Raw genomic sequence first — 21878 nt, 5'->3', positions numbered from 1 at the left:
ACTGCAATGTAGTCTTAATTTGCATCAGATTTAATAGAAGTGTCCTATGCACAGTATGAGATTTTCTGCACACCACCTCATCTCAACTTTTCACCACTCAGCACAACTTTACAAAAAGCCTAAGATATAAAATATACTTAAAGCAGCTTATCTTAAATATGATTTAATACATATCACCTTGGCAGCTGATCATTTTCGTTCCCAGTTTAACAAGCTGTTGAATCTGATTGTAGAGTTGCAGTATCCCTTTTAAGAACTATTTAAAAAAATCCCTGAATAAAACAGAAGCCAGCCTGCGACTTCCTATGAGTTTCAGTAAAGTACTATATACAGGGGTATAATAACCACCCAAACTCACTTGATACAGAATAAAATCTAAGACAGATACTGGGGCAAAATGCATTAATGAGTGAAAAATAGATATTTTAAGATTTTATCGTTTAAAAAGTGGAACCAATGAATTGTTAGCAGTTAAAAGAATACTGCAACTGTAACGTTTACAAACCCACAAAGTTTGAAAACTGATTCCAACAGCTCTGATTCACTGGGTTTAGCTTGGAAATAATGCAAAATAATGTCAGCAGTTTTAAGAAGGTCTTGCAAATCTAGAAAAAAAGAAAACTGAAAGAAAGATAAGAACGCATATCTAAAATAAGGCAGGAGCACAATAAGGACAATCAAAATTCCAAAAGCCTATATTAAAAAAATTAAGCTTGGAATGCATTGGCTTCCAGCAGTTTACAAAAAAAAAAAAACAAAAAAGAAGTTTTTAATCTGTAATATCTTGACCTATTTTTAAGTGACAATTTTTATTACAGTTGAGAAAAATGGTTTTATAGCTGCATAAGTTTCCATTTCACTAAAATAGTGCCAACAAAAATAAGTTTGCATAGAAAAACAAATTTTCAAATTGCCACTGGCTACATGCTTAAAATGGGAAATGCAGGTATTGTAACATAAACATAGTGCAAACCATGGCAGTTCATGGTGATTTTGACTGCCGCAGGTCAGGAAACAGACCATAATATACCCAGTTATCACAGTTTCTGGTCTTTTATTAAATCCTTTGCCAAGTAGAAGCAACCCATGATACGCCTGCTGCTGTTGATTAACGTAGTTTGAGATCATCGCCACTTCCTAGGTTAGATCCAGGGCTAGGGTCTTGCTGTCTTCTTGCCTGCATTAGTAAACACATGTTTAGGATTAAAAAAAAAATATTTAGAAATTATCAATTTAGTTAATTTCTTAAATGTACTAACATGACCAAGACCGTAAGCAATTCTAAGGATTAAACTTTACATTTCAAGCATTCGTTTTTATTATCAAAATCATTCTTTCCCCCTCAATTCAGTAATTCCCCAGCAGCGACGGGAATCTTAGAGGAGAGCTGGGGTCTCTGCCTCTCCACCCAGCCAGGGGCAGGCAAGGTAGGCACTCTCAGGAGTGTGCACACACACACATATATGCACACTCAGAGTGCTGCAGAGGCCCTCCTGCAGCCAGCCTGACACGCCTCTCAACATCACTTCAACAATCAGAGACTTCTAGAATAGTTAGGCAACAATTTTGTGTCTCTTCTTCCAAAACACATTTTCTTTCCTGTAGAATTCCCCTTTTTCATAAATGTTCTTGGTATCGAGATTTTGGAGAGAAAGGCTACAACGCGAGATAGCAGAGTATGTTACATCATTCCCAAATTAATTTCCCCTCAGTATATGGATGTAGTCAACATTTAATTTGGCTTTTTTCTGAAATAAAGATATTCATAACAAGATAACACACCAACACAGTTTAATCTATAGATCAATACACATTTTAACACTTCTTAAAAACTGGGGTTCTCCTGCAGCATAGTTTTTTTTTCCTTTGGTGCACCTGTAAAGTTAGCAATAATCCACAACTGAGAAAACTGGTACTTAGGATTAGAGCCATGTATTAAAAAGTAACATCAGGTCTTCTTTAAATAAGTGATTTTTGTTAAACGGTTTGAGTTGATAACAGTTTAAAGAAGAAATTCTTAATTGATGGTCAGTCACAGTAATATCCCAGGTGAAGACACTGCTGCCTCCTTTCCACCTGTACATGCGTGGGCTGCTTTCAAGTAGCACACACAAATGCTGCAGGCTAAACACCTTAAAACATTCAGATACTTAAATTTTAAAGCAGTATGTTGATTCAGGGAACACTTAATATGTTAGCTGTTTAAGACATTTTAGTACTGACACCTTTATTTCATGCTTACAGCTGGCACCTTGGCTTGGAATGATCAGGCAACCCAACCAGCACCAGGGCCACGTCCTCGGTGGGTGGAAGGCATCCCCACACAAGCACTATTCAGTGTGGCTCCATCAGCAATAACCTGCTTCAGAAAAATGCTCGCCAAAAAAATGCAAACCAAGTGACCACTTCCCTCCTTTGAAAGGCTTCTCGTATTCTGCTGAAAGAGGGGGGAGCAGACGCGGTGCAGGCAGTTGCACCACCGAAATACGCAGCTGAAGCAGTCACCACACTGACAGGATCACACTGAACCAGCACTTCAACTGCTCGAAGGTGTTCCCCGGGCTCTTCTGAGTCACACTTACTGGCACAGAGGAAGCCCTCCCCGCAGTGCTCACAGCGGGCTGTTGTTCACTCCCTCCCATACCAAACGGCAAGCAAACCCAGGCTGTCCACTCCCAAACCCTCCAGCATGTACCGCCACCAGAATTTTCTCCAGTTTAGACTTTTCACTTCTTCCTCCCTGATCTACCATTCTTCTCCTCTGCCTAGTTTTACGCCCCTGGTGCAACTGGTTTGCTTCACCCAGAGAACTGCTGCTTCCTTCTCCTATTTAAACCCCAATTAAAGTTATGTTCTCCTTTCCCGTGCCAACAATCCCATCCTGATGCACACCGACTTCATTCAGTAGATCCCTCTAGTAACCAGCACGTTTCCAGAGAACACAATTCCCTCCTGCACTGTCTCTGGTGGACGTATTGCTGTTCTTTGTTTTGGAAACACCCTCAATATTTTAATATTGCAATTACTACCTGCTACATTGATGTATCCAGTCCTGTTGCCAGCTGCTCCTCAGATACTGAGGAGTTAGATCTTCCACTCGCTCCGTTCTGTCTACACCGGTCAAGCTCTGAAGGAAATAATCTGCTTTTCCTACGCGCAGAGCTACTCTGAACACAACACCCCGTGTCACCACTGGTGCACGAACCCACAGATTTCTCAGTAATCTTTCTGAGGAATCGCGTTAAGATGGACAGCTGTAATCATGTACAGCACTAAAGACTGAGAGAGCACATTCCTTTCAGCCCCTGAAGCTGCCCCCAGATGCAGAATATTGGGAGATGGCATTTGAGATTTTTTTTTTTCACATTATTTACGAAAGTTATCTCATTCAGCTTTGACTGTTAAGATCACTGTGGAAAAGTTGATGAGGAAAAGCCCACACTTTTTTTTTGTCCTTCAACAGAAAAAGTAAGCTGTGCTGTAAAGATTTTTTTCTTAATACAAAATGGTTGTTCAACAAATCTAAACAGGTACTTCCACGCTAATTGAAGAGTTGTACTAAGATTAACAAAAGCATAACAGTTCCACTTCGCATACTTTTCTCCTATTGAGCAGACTGTAATAAGATTTCTTCTCATTTTAACTGCTGCCTCTTTCTTCTAAGGAAACAAAGGAATGCAGCTTTGTCTTTAAGAATTACAAAAAATCTTCATTACACCAATCTAGTTACCAGTTTTGTACTCAATAAACATTTTTACACTTGAGCAGAAAAAAACAGCAAGTTAATTGCTGCTATGCTACTGCTCTAAAAGCAATGGAGCTTCTTCTTCAGAAAGCAAATCATATGCACAGCAATTTTATTGTCAAATTTCAGCAAAGACTCCAAGGTATGGGCATATGGTTGCATTTATACTTTGCCTAAAGTGGCCCTTTCTTTCAGAACTTACGAAAGAATCCACATGATTCATGACCTCCTTGCTACTTGTAGAGTCTGCAGAAGCCACTAGTGAACAACTACCAGATTTGCTCTTTCAAGTGATACTCAGAAGGCATGACAAATTACCCTCAACTGTACCAAAAGCAGTCATTACAATAGCTTACGCTAGTATATGTGGATAAAGGTGTAATTTGACATTTCAGTAAGTGGGGATTTACACAAGCATGTTGGAACGACAGCTCCGTCTCACTCAGACACACTCCTTCACTATGCAAGAATACACACACGTGAAACACACTTATTCGATCCGTCCCCATCCTGCCAAGGCACTGTGCACAGTATGTAACCACAACTGTGCTTTCCTTGCTGGGAAAAAAAAAAAGTAAAAGCACCACATATGTATGTATTTAAAAAATAAAAACACTAATAAAAGACAGGAGACATCACCTTGTATGCAGACAGCAAGCATGCTGTAGAGCATCAGGTGCTGGGTGGTATTTTTGTCTGCGGACAATGAGCAAAATATGACTTTCACAAGAAATGCCACAAGATCCTTAAAGCTCGCTTGCAGAAGGAGTGTGATTACCAGTATCTGGTAGTTCTTCTCAGTCTATTATGGGAAGCTAAAAGTTCCCTTTTACAGATGTGAAAAACAGCAATTTTCAGAATTCTCTCAATTTGGGGTCTCATACACTCAGCACAGCTAATCTATCCTCCGGATTTGCAGTAATTTTTGAAACGCATACCTTATGATGCCATGCAGAAGCATCAGAATTACTCTCAGTGAATAATGAGCTCAGCTTTTCCAAGATTGAGGAGATTTGCTTCAATTAAGAAAGATGCATCCATCTTTGCCTTTGGGAAATGGAATGCTCTGCCATGAGTCATGCATGAGAAAACTGTAGTTATTCATCTTATCTCAGCATATTTCATTTTTCAGTCAAATGCAGATTTTAAGTTTGAAGGAGCACTTTTTCCAATGTTACTCATCTGACATTTAGTGAAAGGAAAACTAATATTTGTGTGCGAGAAAAACTTGTAAATAGTACACAAATCCCACCACAGTTGTAATTTTCCTAAAAATGAATGTAATTTAACCAATACTGCAGGTTCCTTCCAAAGATCCTGAAATTGAATAGTTAATACAGGGGACACATCAGGAGTTTCAATACCCAAAAACACTTCGCACTCAGCTTTCAGCACATGAAGCCATGCAAATCTTCTGCAATACGGAGGGAATTATAACTGGCCACAAGCCATTTAAAACCTCTAACATTGGAGATGGCATGATGACCAACTGAAAGAATTGCAGAAATGTATCTGGCAAAAAACACTTCAAAGCCTCCTACCACATGCTATCCTGGATTTATTCACGCTGAACTCATAATGCTGATACCATAGGGGTAATAACATACCAACAAATGAGAAAAGTTAAACAAAATCTTTTTGACTTGGGGGTAAAGAAATGCAAAAAGCATCCCTTTAAATACTCTTTACACCTATTCTCTCCTCAACTCTTGTTATCTCTAAGCTTTTCCCAAGCCTAACTGGTATGGGCTAAAAGTCATTAAGAGTACAATGCAGTAACATCTGTATTATACTAATTTTCTTCTTAATAAATTAGACAGCTTGAAGTCATCAAATCATGAACTTAGAATTGTCTTTCGGACAAGGATCATGTTGGAGCATTTACATCTGCTACTGGAGCACTCGGGTAAAACAGATCTAAGAATAACAGCAGTTAAGGCAGGCGGCACACAAGCAGTTCCTCCAGCAGCCAAGACAGTCAGACACGGTCGTCCTCCTCCAGCCACTCAGTCCTGACCCATGCTGCAGCTATCACGCTTTCAACAGTGCCGGTAAAACTCCTGGCTTTGAGAAAGCATCTGCAACTGGCCCCTTCTTGCGCATGTTCAGAGGCCTCTGACGTACCTAAGGAAGCCAACTCCTTTTACCACAGGTTCATCAGGAAAAGATAACGCAGTCCCACTGTGCAGTTCACACCATAGCTCAGAAAGCAGAACTGGGAAAGCTGGAGGTAAGGATGGACAGGGTTGCCATGAAGATGTCCCTCCCTTTCAATGAATCACTTAAACAGCAGGGGAAACTGGGACCTCTGAATCCTAGGCAGTGCGGTCACAAGAACAATCTGCACTGCACATATCACTTGGGACACTGGTGAGGAGGAGGGAGGGAAGAGGGAGATAATTTGAAGAAGGGCTGTCTCAAAGAGTAGCCAAAATAAAGTCTCCCCACGGACAACTCCACTGCAATTCTTTAATTGCATTCTGGCAGCTCCATACTGTTGAAACAGACAGAGCAGATACATTATGTGCCTTGGCATCTGTCATCTATAATTTACTGAGTAAGTGAAAAATCAGGCTATGTTATGAAAAACTAAACAGTGAACATTTGGATTCTCTCAGAAGCACTGTCAACCTCCTGAAAAGAATTAAAAAAAATACAACCTGAGAACACACTGCAGATACTTTTCTAAAAAGCATACCACCACAGGACAAAAAAAACCCCTAATCACAGAAACCGCCAACGACCTGAAACAGCGCAACACTCAAAGATGACCAGTTACAATCAAGCACACCTCCATGTTAGTCCTGCTAACTGAGGCAGACCCACATCAAGAAAAGCAACAAACTGAAAGCTCTTCCCCGAGCTGCTGGTTAAAACCAGCCTCTCCCGTAGAGATGTGAACACAGTTAAAATGCCAGCCATGCCTCCGCTTCAATTACTCTTACTCAACAGAGGAGCAGGGGCAGGGAAACCCAGCCTTCTCAGAACTGAAGTCAGCAAAACCAGGCCACTACAAGGTACTAAGAATGACAGATTGGATATACTAGAACTTCCCTGGTCACCGTACAGCCTGATGAAGCACCTGTATGCTTTCAGGTCTCCCAGGGCCTTGAAAAGAGACTCTCCCTCTCCCCCTTCATTTCTCAGAATGGCTTTAGCCACAGCAGCACAGGGACGCCATCATCACCACCTATGGCATCTATAAGCCGCTGGCAGTCAGGAGGGGATACGATGCATGAGACTTCGTAGCCTAGATCCAGTCTCTGGAGTTGCTTTGTTCACTGGCCATAACACCCACTTTGCAATCACCTCTCCTTTGCCGTTGAACCTGGGAAGAAGTAGCCACGATCTTTCTTAATTATAACGTCAAGGACCACTTAGATTAGGCAAATAATGGAAAACAGTCTCTAAAATTTGGTAAGAGATCTGGATGTTAGACAAAAGTTGTAGAATGATGAACGTTATGAACTCTATATCCAATGCTCTTTTTTATTTGCACGTCTATTTTGATTGCCTCTCAAGCTCACCAAAAGTCAAAATAAACAGTTTTATTGACAAGGGCCATAGATAAAAATAATTTACCATCTACCTCCACAAAGATTTCATTTCAAGCTTCCAACGATCTACTTCCTAGAAACAGGGTACTCTTCACTAAAACCCGACGTCAGCTGTGTTACATGCCGAGTCTGCTTTCCCACCACCATCCACTCGATAGCTACCGAGCACGACCAGGCCAAGCAGCATCATCTGCTTTTTCACTCTGGCCTGAAACCCTTGCAACGGTTGCATCTTCGTTTAAAAACCATAAGGAAGCTACAGATTCCAGTACACCACACTGGTAACTGGGCGAAGGTAACAGCAAGCCGAGAAAGGAAAAGGCATGGCAACAGAGTTTCAGGTACAGGTTAGAATTTTACTTTTGTACAAAAACTTATTTTCCAAAGAAAAAAAAAAAAGCTCGAAATGCTTCCTTTTAGAAAGTATTGTTTGAAGGCTAGTACAAAGGTTATAAATTTATAATTAATATTGATTGCCTCCAGACAGTATTCCTCTGCTGCTCAGCCCCTTCCTAACCTTCATTGACTGCAAGAAGACGCTTATATTACAGTATTTCCTCATTTGCAAGATTGATCTGCTCTGTACTACAGTCAGCATCGATTCTGTACAGCACAAATTGTTTTTCTGATATATGCATTCCATAGCACTTCTACACAAACACCAGCTATTTAAAGTTCTTGTGAAACAATCTAGTCATAACATTACTGGCTTACTTGTACCGTACTTGCGTTGCAGAACCTTTTGAGGCAATGCATATTCACACACAAACACTTAAATGCTTTCTTTCTAAATTATGTTGTATTCATCCTGAATATAAACAAATAATTTTAAAAAATTAAAAAACATATATGCACTCATGTACACACACAAGGATATACCAAGTCTGCACTACCCACCACCTACGAAGAATGAAACAGTTTGGGTATCTTTTACATCCCAAAAGCTGTAATAAAGGTTAAACTACTGTCAGTTTGGAAAGCACATACAATAAGTAGTAACTGAATCCATTCCAGATTAACTTTTGAGGAAAAACCCCTTAAAAGTCAGTTTGATGCAGAAAAATGTAAAAAGAACCTTATCGGAATATTATACCTCCTTCTGAAGCAAGTTACACTTTACAAAAACACTTATAATTAGTTAGAGCATTTATTTACACTAGCAGTTTACTCTAAAATGCCTTTTTTTTTTTTTTAAAGAAAGGCAGCAGAATAACTTTACTGTCTACAACCCTGGAAGAATACAGAAGTTAGTCCTACTACTTGATTTTGTTTCAATTGCGAACTGTTTAGATTTCTGTAGCAAAATCTTGTTTTCTAAGTGTTCACAACTTCAGCACAATTAAATGAAATGCATCTCTCCCACTTCAACTCATAATTCCCAAACAGTGCAAATATGTAGAAACCTAGGGCAGGACTGAGTATTTAAAATGGAGGTAAATTTTTCCTCCAGCAATTTTTAAAGGGGGTGTGGGGTTTTTTGGTTCTTTGTCTTGAGAGGGATTTCTAGTGGAAGAAACAAATGTTCAAAGCAGGGTTTTTGTTCCAGCAAAATGAAGGTTTTTAAAATGGGAATTTCATGCAGTTACCTAGAATGGCTCTGCTTAGCCATTAATGTAATTTATATTTAGCACAGGACCGTAAACAGATCAGTAGACTAGACTGTTTCAGGAAAGAGCAAACCACTCTGCTTCTTTACTCACCGTGTTGCTAAAATAAAGAGCATAGCAGTAACACGGGAAACCAACACAAAATAGAAAAATGACATTTCAAAAATGCTGGTTGAACAAACTGCATTGGAAAACTGAGAAGAGACCCAACCCGCCCCTAGATAAAGCAATCAGAGGAGGACGGTGCATTTTGCGGGATGTTACTACTGCCAGAACACCGAATAAAAAGCACAAGTTTTTACTGGAAGATTCAAGCACGTCTGGACAGCAACCTCACAGTAATTTCTGCAGAACACTTCTTGACTCTGGTCATTCTACTGAAACCACACCAAACAAAAGAGAACACTAGTACTCACTCCCTCAACCAAGATGCAAGGGGATAAAGAGTCAGTGAAAATTAAGCATCCCCTCGGTCTCCTCGCTCTGTTCTGTTAGCTTGGCAAAGGGAAATGCTTCAAGGTCATGTACCTGTTCAGTGGCACCAGTTCCAGAATACACCCCTGAAGTAATGGCCTCGGACCAGTTCCCCATGGTGTGGTACTTGCTTATGGAAACAGAACTTTGCCTTCAACCGGTATGAAGCCATTAAGAGGTGCAAATTTGCAAAGCAGATAAGTGTTCCTGAACTTATGAAGCTTCATGCAATCATTTATTTTTTGCAGTAGTCTTTAACTGAGGATAAGGTCTTCATGTGCATCATTGAACACTTACTGTCTCAGCATTCCAATGTTTTTGTAGATGTGAAAGCCGTTGGAATGCATTACTAATTTTGAAGGCATTAAAAACACTCACTGACTTCAAAAGCGTCTTTGAAACAAAAGACTCCTGAACAGTGAGGCAGGATTTGCGGTATCTGATGTGACCAAGTTACATAAATTGACAGAAAAACCCCAAAGCATCTTGTATCCAAACCCGAAACTACGTTAAAAATATAAAAGAACGCAGTTCAACTCAGAGGCACTTAAAAACTTCAATGAAAATTCCCAAATCCACTCACACCCTATTTACATTAGAGGAATGCTGCAATAGCAAAAATATATGATCACTTCTGGAAATTCAAGCACAGCCTAGCAACCACCACTGATTCTGCCCTCAGATGCAAAGAATATGTTCATCAAAATGCTGTGTTAATGAAGCTATCAATGGAAGGGATCCTAGGTGATGAACAGAAGGCAAAAATCCTGACAGCACTCTGAGGGGGTTTTTTCAGTGTGGTGTGTTTTTTTTTGTTTGTTTGTTTTTCTGTTTGTTTGGTTTTTTTTTAAGCTCATTGGGGTTTTTTTAGAATATTTAAAAATTAAATTTAGTATAGTGATTATTCCTAAATTGTTACTGCACTTGCTGTATTTTCCCCCTCCAAAGTATCACCATTCTAATATCCAGCTGCCACATACAAGCCATTTTAACAGTTTTCAACAGCCCTCACTGATCACTCCCAGGCAAGGATATACCACTTTTTTTTTTTTCCCGAAGTCTACAGAGAGACTCAGAATAGGGAATCTTTGCTACACAAAAAGCTGTATAAATAAAGAACTGAATCTGATCATTTTCATATGCTGCCAGGCTTTGGATGGATAAATGTTTCCAAAGAACTGGCGCCTCTGTTTTGGGTAGGAGTGGGTGGAATACTGCAGGATTCCCCTTCCCTCCCCCACTGAAGCAGAATCTGGTCTCTATTAAAGGCATTTCAGCTGTAATTCTACTGTCTGAAATATCCTGATTTTATACAGTGTTGCAATTCCTAAAACAATCATTCAGACTGATGAGATCGTGTTCCAGGGCTGGCAACTCCGAGTTGAACTGTCCATGCCAAGCTTAGCAGGAAAGAAAAAAACTCAAGTTTTAGTAATGATGAAAAGTGTACAGATATCACACTACAAAGATTATGCTGAGGGGATCTTCATCCATGTGTAGTGTAACATAGGTAAAAATTCACTCAGCACACGCAGAACCCACCTCTTCTAGCTGCCCTACAAAAACCCTCAAGTACCATCTGTGTAGTGCAACCAAAAATACTATTTGACCCACTGAAATTACACAGTTTGGACTAGTGTCTTCACAGCTGTCAGCAATACAATCATCAAAAAGCACATCTGACAAACCATATTTCCAAGCTGACCAAGCATGTGAGCACTGGAAAATTCTGTACAGGCCTTAAATACAACAAACACGGGAATGCACATTTACGCATTACTGTCCATTGAAAATCCTGTATGATGATTTGAGTACTTTACGTACGTGCTTACTGATTAAAGGTCATTTGATTCTACCTGAATGCTGCATTAGAATACAACCAAAGTGGAAGTCAGGGAAACAATGAAAGGTTTGGAAACCTGACTCCTCCTTAGGCTGTACAGATTGTAAGTCTGTCTCCACTCTCTTCCCCTGCCCCACCCCAAAAGATCCTGATTTTTATGCAGTCCTAGGATCCAGAGTGTAAAAGCTCATCTGTAAACATTCCCGATATGTGGCCAGGACATCTTAACCCAAACACAAAAATGAAAGCTGAAATGTAAAAACCAATTATAGAACTACAAGTAATTGAGGCAGAAATCTCTTGGTCGTACACATTAAAACACATACAGCAACATAAAAAATAGTGTGCATAACAATGTATTGCAATTATTAAAACCTCACATTTGACACCACATAAATTTGAAGAACCTTCAACAATGTTTTTAATTCTGCTGAAATGTATTTCAAGTCAGTAATTTTTCCACTTCTTCCTTTCTGTAGGTGATCTATGCCAGTGTTGTAGAGCCGAGACAATGACTATTGTTGTTCTAAGAGAAAATGGGATACTGGCAGTTAATAAGGACATCATTTAACAACAACTGCCTGCTGTCTTATTAAAAGCAAGAATTTTCTCAGAAGTTATTGAATCCAGCTCCTGCAACTGGCCAGGGATGTTGTTCTTTGAGTCTCAAGTGTCACAAGTTTTGATGTCTGTCATGAAGCCCCAGATGCTCGATATTACCTCCATCCCACTGTTAATTGAAAGAGGTTTTGCCATCCTAGCTGCAAACAAGTGTTTTCTACACTTGGAGAAAAGAATAAGTCTCACTGAACTCCAGAAGTTGGGTCAGGAAGTCTCATTTTTTTCTAACAGGGGTGGGGAAGAAGGGCACAATAAAGGAAAATAAATCAATAAAGCTTGAAGTAAATCAAGGCCAAGGACATAAGGCCAGGCTTAAAGTTCCTGCTGTGTTGTTAATGTTAAGGCAGACTGCCACAGATCTTCATGAACAGCTTTAAGTTAATTCTACCCTCCTTTTGAGCCAAAGTCACAAGCAGGTTTCCAGCTGTGCTGCAATGGAGACAGAATGGTTCAGGTAATCCAGCTGTTGCTCCAAGGATCCACTGGCAGTGAGGACTCACCTTTGCTACAGCTGACATCTGACCCGGCTACATCAGTGTTTGCAAGGAGACATACATCAACCATCCCTTCAAAGTGAAAGATGCTACTCTCTGCATCTGCCTTTTCCCTCTCACTCTCATGCTGTGTCTTCCATTTGTACTTGGAAGGGAAGAAAGTCTGTCTAATCATCTCAATTACCAGTAAGGTTGCCGGAAGAAAAGCAGCTTACCAATAACAATAATCAAATTTTCTAAAAGCCTGAGAAGCAGCAGATCGGTCACATTTGATTATAATAAAGTCAGGCTGTACTGGTAAAACAGGAAGTAGGAAAGTAGAGTTAGGAAAGGAAAGAAATGAAAAGCGTTTGTTTTCTCCCTATTCTCTGCCTGACCTACAGCCTGCCTTAACTTGCCAACTCTCCTTAAGTATTACTTGTCCTCTTACAGCTCTTGCCTTTCTGACATCTCAGAGCAGCTGGTTTCCATTCCCTTTTCTGGCTCCTCTTTCCTCAATCCCAGTAGTTTCTGCTCTCATCAAGAAAGAACAAGATTCAGGACTATGGGGCCCTAAAGGAGCAAAGAGCAAGATAGAGGGGAACTGCACCACTGAAACGCAGGAGTAAGACTCCTCGCCAGTAAGAAAAAGGTGAGAGGAAAATAAAACTAGCCTGTACAAGAAAGCAGACTCTGGCATCTGATTAAATTCCCTGGTAATGTTTCCCACAACACGGGATAGCAAGATACAAAATTATGTGCCTGCAGCTCCTGAAGCCTTTCCTGAGTTCATGAGTAATGCACAGGGCAAAAGATCCCTTTCTCTACTATTAAAGAATCATTTGAGAGAGACGTGGCAGCTCTGTGAACAAATGTATCCTTACAGCTTAAGCACCCACAGAAAAAGCCATCTACAGAAAGGAAAAAAGGATAAAATCAGAGAATGCTTATCAAAACTTCAAAGACTTGAAATTCATTTTACAAGAGTTAAAAACAATGCATCTTGCAATTTTTATATGACAACATCAAACAGCAAACAGAAAACACATGACATTGTACAAACAAATAAATAGAAACAATCTTAAGTTTTGGGAAAGTACTAACCAGTTACTGACAGCAGCTGTGAAACCCTCACCTCCATTTCCTCCCGATGAGACCTGTCTCTATCCTCGAATTCACGAGTTCTTCGCCGAGCTTCTTCAAACGCTTGTTGTGCCAATGCATCCTCCTGCTACCAAACCAGACAAGACAGAGTGACACAAAAGGCTACCCCCACTTCTACCAGATCACATTTTTATTTCTAAATAGTAGGGATCACTTCACAGCAAAGGCAAGTGTGTCCTACAGAATCTGCTAGAATACAGCTGACTTCCAGCAAGTGGTTAATGAAATAATACTCACCTTCATCAAAACTTCACCAAAACTGCAAAGCAGCTACTACTAAAATACATTTTCAAAGGATAACTGCTTTTCAAAAGTGTTTTAAAATGCTGCTTTTTTTTTTTTTAAGCTAGGAATTCCCAAAGGTTATACGAAAGAGGCAACACACATTTTATTCTCCTTATACCTGCAGATACTGTCTTAAAAATGTCTCATATTTAGATAGAGTTCACTAGGATTATTATGGCAATTTAATTCTGTTTCATTAAAAAAAAAAGTATTATCTAAATTACAAACCAACTAAATCTTCCATTTTATCAAAATCTGCTGAATGTGCACCAGTACGGACACCTGTAATCCTCACGTCTCATTTAAATTATTTACATTTAAATTCATAAGAAAGCAGAAAACAGAAGTTATTGCTCCACTCATTTGTACACATTCACATACAATGCAGGAGAAACCCGCAGGTTTTCAACAGCCCCATTGTTTATTTTCAACAGTGGCTGATGCACAGGAATAGATTTAATAAATTAATGCCCAAAAAAATCCTTTGAATAATATTTTCCATTAGAAAAGGTTTTAAACAAATTGTTATTAATATCTAAGCTATTATTAATTAGGTTACAAGTTACTTCTCTTAGAGACCTTTTAGCACGTATTTTGCTCAAAATGAAAATAGGTGGCTCTGTTCCCTCTGTTCTCTTAAAATGTCCAGAATGGAGAAGTCTAAAGAGGTTCCACAAAACAGTAAGGGATAAACTGTAGTGCTTCTCCCTCCTCCTAACTCCTCAGCTACAATTGCTACTAACTCTCCTCATGATTCCCACATACACACAAATGTTATTTTCAATTTGACAGATTTAATAAATAAATAAATCCTAACCTTGACTGTTAGAGGACAAAAACATGTTGAGAACTCAACTAAATTTTAATATACCGAGGGATTAAGTGCATAAATTTTTTAATTTAAGATAAAGCATCTCTAGTTTGAGAGAATGTTAAATTGCCTTTTTTGCCATCGGCACCATCGTGCTCCCTGAAGCTACTTTGTGAAATGATGTGAACGAGTGCCCCTCGTGGCCTAACACAGTTCAATACAAACATCTGCCAATCCGGAGCTCCGCACAGCCAGGTCCCCAGGAAGCTAGGCTGAAAGGCAATGTTTAAAGCTGCCAGCAAGATAACATTTTAACACTACCTACCATTTTCAAAAGCAGAATTTGGCCCTTTATAGCTATCTTAATATTTATGCAATGCACAGCAGCCAAAGTCAGACAGTGGAAAGTAAGTTTGTTCTTAATAATGCAGAAGGAGAGAGTAGATACGCTTGTCTCGCAATGACCACAGAAAAGCTACCTTATTTCTAATTTACAGAAGCTACATACATCTTTATTACCCCCCCCTTTTTTTTTTAAACAGACTTATATGAAAGCAGATTTTTCTTTTTAAAAAAAAAAAAAATTTGTATTTTTACCATAATTTAAAGTGGTCATAAAATAAAAAGACTAATATGTAGCTTCAGACAGAATATTTTAAAGAAATTATAACCAAAAGAAACTAATTAGAAATTCACAGAAGAACCAGTATGTCAACATCTAGAATGAACACATGTTGGCAGCTGAAACACTGGCTTACTTATGTCTGAGAAATAAAGCATCAGAACATTTTTTTAAGTAAAAAAAAAAACAAAACTGCTCTATTCTTGGTGATGTGTTATAACAGAAATTAACAAATGTCTTAGGATCTTGTAGAACAGGAGTTTAACAGACCTCTTCTCAAATGTCACCCAAATCTAGTAATTATAACCTAGCAAATTTGGCTTTATGAAAACCCAACCGTTTACCCGTCTTAGTTTTAATCACCAAAAATGCTCCTGGTATGAATCTACTAAGAAAAAGAACAAGCAAAACATGAGCCATATCAACATGAGAACAGAACAATCCCCCAACCCAGAAAAAAACCAAGAGAGAAGCTGACACACACCCATACATGTACATCCCCATACACCCCCACTGCCCGCAGCAGCCTGGCAGAAGACTTTATGAGACCAACCATTCCTAACTACAGAACCTACACAGCAAGAACGCACTATTGCAGGAGAGAAAAGTCCTGAAGACAGAAACAGCCTTTTAATGACACTAGAGATAAATATCAAACCCAGGGAAATTTTGGCCCCAAACAGGGAAGACATTCAAGCATGCATGTAGAGCTTTGCGTGTGTTAGTCCACTGAAGTATGAACCAGCAGCTGAACCGGGGTCTCCAGTAACAAAAAGTAAGACTGCTTAGTAGTAAGACATTAATATGCTGTGAATTAAATAGAAAGAACACTAGCTTAATACTTACAATTAAAGTACTTTATTGTTACACATGTGGTTTTTCTTCCTAAAATATTTTTTAATCTGGTGAAGGACAGTATCATTTCCAAAGCGTGGCAGCAAAGAAAAACTTTTTCTCATCCCAGTATTAGTACAGAGTGGTAAGAGACAGAAAAATGCAAAAGTACTACATTTGTACAAGGCAAGCGTTCCAGAAAATGGGAGTAAAGGATGTGTGCATGCCAATAAGACCTCTTCTTAAAAAAAGACAGTGGGTACCATAGGCACCTAAACCCATGCTGACATCAGTGTTATTTTGGAATTGAAGTCAGCAGTTAGGTCAATTGCCGCTAGCAATATTAAAACAGTTTTAAAAAAGGAAGCAAAATGACAGACAGAGGAAAAAGGAAACAGAAGAGTGCAAGAGATTGCTCAAATGTTTACAATACTAACACACACACACATAAAACCCACTATGCAACATCAAGGGTGCAGCTTCTTCTCTGTGTCTGGATGGTGCCTTACGGCACCAGTAACTCTTAGGTACCACTACTGTAGCAAACAAGATGACCAACAACCTCCTCATAATCGCCAAGAAGCACAAGCTGAAAACAAATTACAGACCTGCAATTGATGCAAACATCTGCAGACACACACCGTGTAATACCTCCAGCTCAGCACCCAGTACTCAAACCTCAAGACAGCACTGACACCTGAGAACACGCATACATCCCCTCACAAAAAAAGAAAGAATAAATCACATGCTCAGTGCACAAACACTTTCTGAGACAACAGAAAGGAATACTTAAGTGTAGTTAAAACAGTGTATACACATCAGGAAACTAAAATAATCCAAGAGCATGCAAAAACATTTATGAGGAAATTAAAAAAAGAGAAAAATTGAACTCACAGGTCACCTGCCCACCCTGCTTTTTGGAAGGGTGCCCACTTCTTTCAGGAACTATCAAATACTGGAAAAGCGTGACACTATCTCCTTCTGAGCGCACGTTCAAATCAGTCTCCTCTAGGTATCAGACTTAACAGTCATAAATCAAGAGCCTTGGGATTTATCTTGCACAGCCCTCCGGGGTCTACATGTGACCTCGCCAGGTAAGCTATTATAGTCTACAGGCTGCTAATCAACGGACTCTGCAGCTGTTACTCGCTCTCCAAAGAGCACACAGCTGCAACAGGAACACAGCTAGCTCTACCTGCCCACACCGAGCTTTGGAAGAAGTGACTGCCACAGCCAACAGTAGCATCCAAGTAAAAGCTTGGTTCCACAGCTCTTCTCCTGGATTAGCACAAAAGGTGGGGGGACTATTCTCAGAACAGCATACCCTCTCTCCTTCTAGGCATCCTGAAGAAAGCACACAGGGCTGTGACTATTTCAAAGGCACTGTTTTGATATGAAGTATTTCTATTTAAGCCAGAACATAGTCACAGTAACAAGATGCTTAACAAACCCTTGTATTCAGAAGCACTGCGGACCATGCCTTCACATAGTTCTAACATTTCTAAATAATCAAACTACAGAAGTGAACCGCAGAGTTCACCACAAAATCCAGATTGTAAATCATAACTCTGGTAACTGATGTTACTGCATCCAACTTACTTTCCACTGCAGAGGCAGGTTATCTGCACGGCAGCTCACACAAAGCTGGTGCAGCAGCTTTTAATATCAGTCAAGTAGCTTTGTTACCAAGCTACATCTCAAAAGCAAAGATCTGTCTCAAGTCTGACTAAGTAAGGAACCCTACAGCTGTGGAAGTGAACCCTGATATGTGGTATGTACTTAAGAAGTCGTTTCCTCTCTGTTTATGTTGTTCTTGTGAGTGTCCAAAGATTCAGCTGCTAGACAGTCACTTTGGTGGTAGGAAGCAAGCAGATAGGAAATTCTCAGAAGCTGCCATACCTTAACAGAGCAGAGTTTACCACTGTTAGAGAACAAATGAAAAAACTCTATTCATCCTCCCCCCCCTGCATATGCAATACAACAAAAAGCTACTTAAAAAAACCCAACCACCCTGAAGGAAACAGCTAAAATAAACTTGCCAGCTAAATTGCCACAAGTTACAGACACAGCTTACTTAACATTTCCTACTCTGTAGCATAGTAACAGTGACAAATCACCCACAAAGTTGTAAACTACAGATGATTCCTGCCACTAATGTTTTTATCTAATTAAAACACTAGCTACAAACATATTTCTGAACTTCTACACTGTAAGTTTTCTTTAGAATTCATACTCCAAGTAGAGGCAGAAAACAAGAAAATTAGAATGCATGATCACTGCCTGACTACATGCTTCCTTCCAGAAGAACAAACAAATGTCTAAGGCACAGTAGCCATGGGCAGACTGCCTTACCTGTGCTCTCTCTTCATCAAATTCCAGGCAGCCCATACCATCCAGTCTCTGTAGATCTATCCAGCCTTTCCAGATTACACAGACACCATTGAGAATCATAGGTGCTTTCAAGTACACCTGAAATAAAAGCAAAACACATGCTATGAATTTGAAAGCATTTACACACATGCATGAAAATAGTGATGCAGGAAGCTTCTATATGTATCCTTAGAAGAACATCCAAACCAGCTGGTAACATGAGACTCCTTAACAGCTTCTCCTGCCTCCTTTCCAGGAACTCATTTTAATCAAGTGAGTGCTGTAACTTTTGCCTACTGTACTGGATAGAATAAATTCAGACTGTGTTCTCATTTCATAAACTGGCGTGCACTGGGATTTGGTTAGAATTCTGTTACTGCTTTCAGTTAAAGTAACTGTTTTTCTTGTCAGCTTACCTTCATGTCACAAAGAAAGTGGCATGCTGCCAGACAGGGAGGATCCCTCACAGCAGATTTAAATGGTTAAACAAACACATTCTTTCCTACTCCCAAGCAGCGCTGAATTTTACCCTGATACACGAGCTCTTTCAACAAAGAACGAGCACCGGTTTCAGTCCTCCTCAAACTTACAAACTAGTCAGAGTTTAGTAAAACACACTATATATACACACCATGCTAAAAATAAGAAAGCCTTCCCGTGTCTATTCTAGCATTTGTGAAAGGCTTTTCAAAAGAAACACCACCAGATGATCAAAACCCACCTACAGCATTAACGTGCACAGTGCCCTCAGCTGCAGCAAGGAATAATGAAGGAGTTTAAAGTCCTCTGTCTAAATAACGGTAGATGATACAGTGATTTAAAGCAAGACTATTTCCCCTTCTAAAGACCAGAGACTAATCTACATACAGGAAATTTAAAAAGAAGCAAATACCACACTAAATGAGTTTGACACCTTACACCTAATGACATCAGCCTTAAAAAAAAAACCAAACCCACAGCAAAATTACCTACATTGTAGAGGGGGGGGGGGAAATAATCAACTTTCAGTAGTTATTTCAGCCTACTTGGCAAGTCAAAACCCCTCGTGGAACAGAACTTTGTCTATGCTGAATCACCAGAGAGGCAAACCATGCAGGCAGGCCTGCACCCACTGCAGATTCAGACTGCCTAGATATTCAAAACCCAGTGCAGTCTTCTCAGTCTTCAGGAGGGGCCCAGCTAGGTAGGGGTATTTTCACACAGCACCTCTTTTAACAGTTCTAAATTCATCCCCTGGCAAATCCTCACTGAAGTATAACTGATGCTTAGCACTACAGCTCATTTCAAAGCACCCCGACTGTGCCCACTTGCTCAGCTCCACACTTACCAGCTGAGGCCACTCAAGCAGAAAAAGAAAAGGCTTAGAGATACGGGAGGTACAGAAGGAAGGCAAGCCTTCCTTACGCAAAGGTTGTCCTGGTAAAATTCAGCACTGAACGACATGAAAGGCAATCTGTGACTGGAAGAAAGGGAACAAAGAACAAGAAACCAACTGACAAAGTAATGTTATTTGCCAAAGAAAACACACATCTGATTTCTGAACTTTGTTTTTACAACCTACCACACTTCAGTATGAAGTGACATACTCTACAAGTTTAATTAGGACAACATGCAGTAGCTCAATAATGAAGAAATAAAGATTAGTTCAAGCATCTCTTCTCCGTATCAGCGCTCCGCTGAGAAGAGCACAGACTGCTTTTCTGGCCCTGTATTCACAGACTAGCTATGCAAGGCATCACACCTATGTCTTCCGTAACGACACTACGCCGTGTGCAGATCTACCGGCCAACAGCCTTTGTGAGCACAGGCGTCAGAGCCGGCATGAGTAAGATGTGGACTACCAGGAAACCACCTCCCACAGCCCTCATTTCAAGATTAATCACCTCAAACATACTAAACACAACATTACTCCCTGTCAGCACAGTCTTCACTCATTCATCTCACAAGAAACAAACGAAGCACACACCATCAATTTAATAGATGCATTTAGTTTAGAAGTGAAAGACAGTTAAGGAGGCTATTAGAATCAAAAGCCATTCTCTTCTAAGAAGAATGCAGAATAATTCAAAAGAAAAAAAAAGCAGCATAACCTTATGATGGGTCTGTAAAGTCAGAACCGCCTGTACCCCAATGCTAGTTACTTTTTGCAGCCTTTTGTTGATCTTCACTTAGGGTTTACCTTTTGCCTAGCCTCCCCTACCCTCCTAGCCCACAACAAAAGCCTGGGAAATCAAAAAGTTACATAGGACTTCCCACAAATGACAAAATATAGCTTTTCAGTGCCTAGAATGAGGCATTTTTTTGTTTGTTTCTTTGACTAGAAATACTACGCTGACACTAACTGCCTCGTGTCAGTAGCTGTTTGCTTGCCTTAGTCACTGCAGCTGCTAGCACATTACGTGCAAGCTTTGTGCAAGCTCCATAGCTCAGTGCAAACAGCAAGTAGCTCAGATGCAGCTGACGATGCTTCAAATGCAATGTCTTACGCATCACCTGAAAGTCTGAGCAGTGCTGGAAATTCCATGAAAGTCTTCAGGACTCAAAGGGGAAAAGAGAAACAAGTTGATAGAGCCGATGGGATTCCTGATGTCTGCTATCTGCCCCTAAGCACACTGGCCAACAGCTGAGCTGCTGACACAGCAACTTGTGAAGCACTGGCACGCAGCCTGACCTTTCCAGATAAAGGACTCTGCCTTTGCTCCCAAATCAGAGCCCTTAAACCCTTACACCACTGGATTCAGGAGGTCTGCATTTCTACCAACATCAAAACTCAGATAATAAAGATTTTCTCACTCCCTCTTTATCAGGGAGTGTAGTGAGGGGATGAGGGTAACAGGTATACACTGAAAGACGGCAGATTTAGACTAGACATTAGGAAGAAATGTTTTCCTGTGCGGGGGGTGAGGCAGTGGCCCAGGGAAGCTGTGGATGCCCCATCCCTGGAGGGGTTCAAGGCCAGGCTGGATGAGGCTTTGGGCAACCTGGGCTAGTGGGAGGTGTCCCTGCCCATGGCCGGGGGTGGCACTGGATGGGCTTTAAGGTCCCTTCCAACCGAAACCATTCTGTGATTCTATGATTCTAAGATACTGAAGTTTTGAAATTACTATGTAATCATTCAAATTTAGTATAGTTCATATTGAAACCACATGCTCTTAGGCAGGAACGTTTCATTAAAACACGCAATAAAGCATACTGGTGCTCTTTATTTTAGAGAAAGGAATTTAGACTCCTTTTCCCCCTCTCCTCTTTCTAGAGAATGGAAATCACCTAAGACTGTAGGCAAAACCGTTTAACCACATATTTCCTTCTTTTCAGATAAAGCCATGATGATTCCGTTTCAATTTCCAAACTTAACAGAATATTAAATTACTGCTCTTGTCTATGAGCACGATCTGCTACTGCAGCTAAAAATGCAACATAAAGTTGTCTTTTTAAAGCTTTCAGAATTCCCTATTCTGAAAACTGCCTTAAG

At 40.1% G+C, this 21878-nt stretch overlaps 1 protein-coding gene across 1 annotated transcript; it reads right to left on the bottom strand.

Moving 5' to 3' along the window:
- Positions 1–262: 262 nt before the first annotated feature.
- CBFB (core-binding factor, beta subunit) lies at positions 263–18501 on the bottom strand. Its single transcript, XM_010080289.1, has 3 exons — positions 18389–18501; positions 13456–13551; positions 263–1177 (listed from the first exon to the last, which is right to left on the bottom strand). The coding sequence occupies exons 1-3, from the start codon at positions 18485–18487 to the stop codon at positions 1109–1111; spliced, it is 264 nt and encodes an 87-aa protein (XP_010078591.1). The 5' UTR covers positions 18488–18501; the 3' UTR covers positions 263–1108.
- Positions 18502–21878: the final 3377 nt, after the last annotated feature.

Source organism: Pterocles gutturalis, unplaced genomic scaffold (assembly GCF_000699245.1).
Source record: "Pterocles gutturalis isolate BGI_N339 unplaced genomic scaffold, ASM69924v1 scaffold9864, whole genome shotgun sequence".
Lineage (NCBI taxonomy): Eukaryota > Metazoa > Chordata > Aves > Pterocliformes > Pteroclidae > Pterocles > Pterocles gutturalis.
This window is presented reverse-complemented; position numbering and strand designations above follow the sequence as displayed.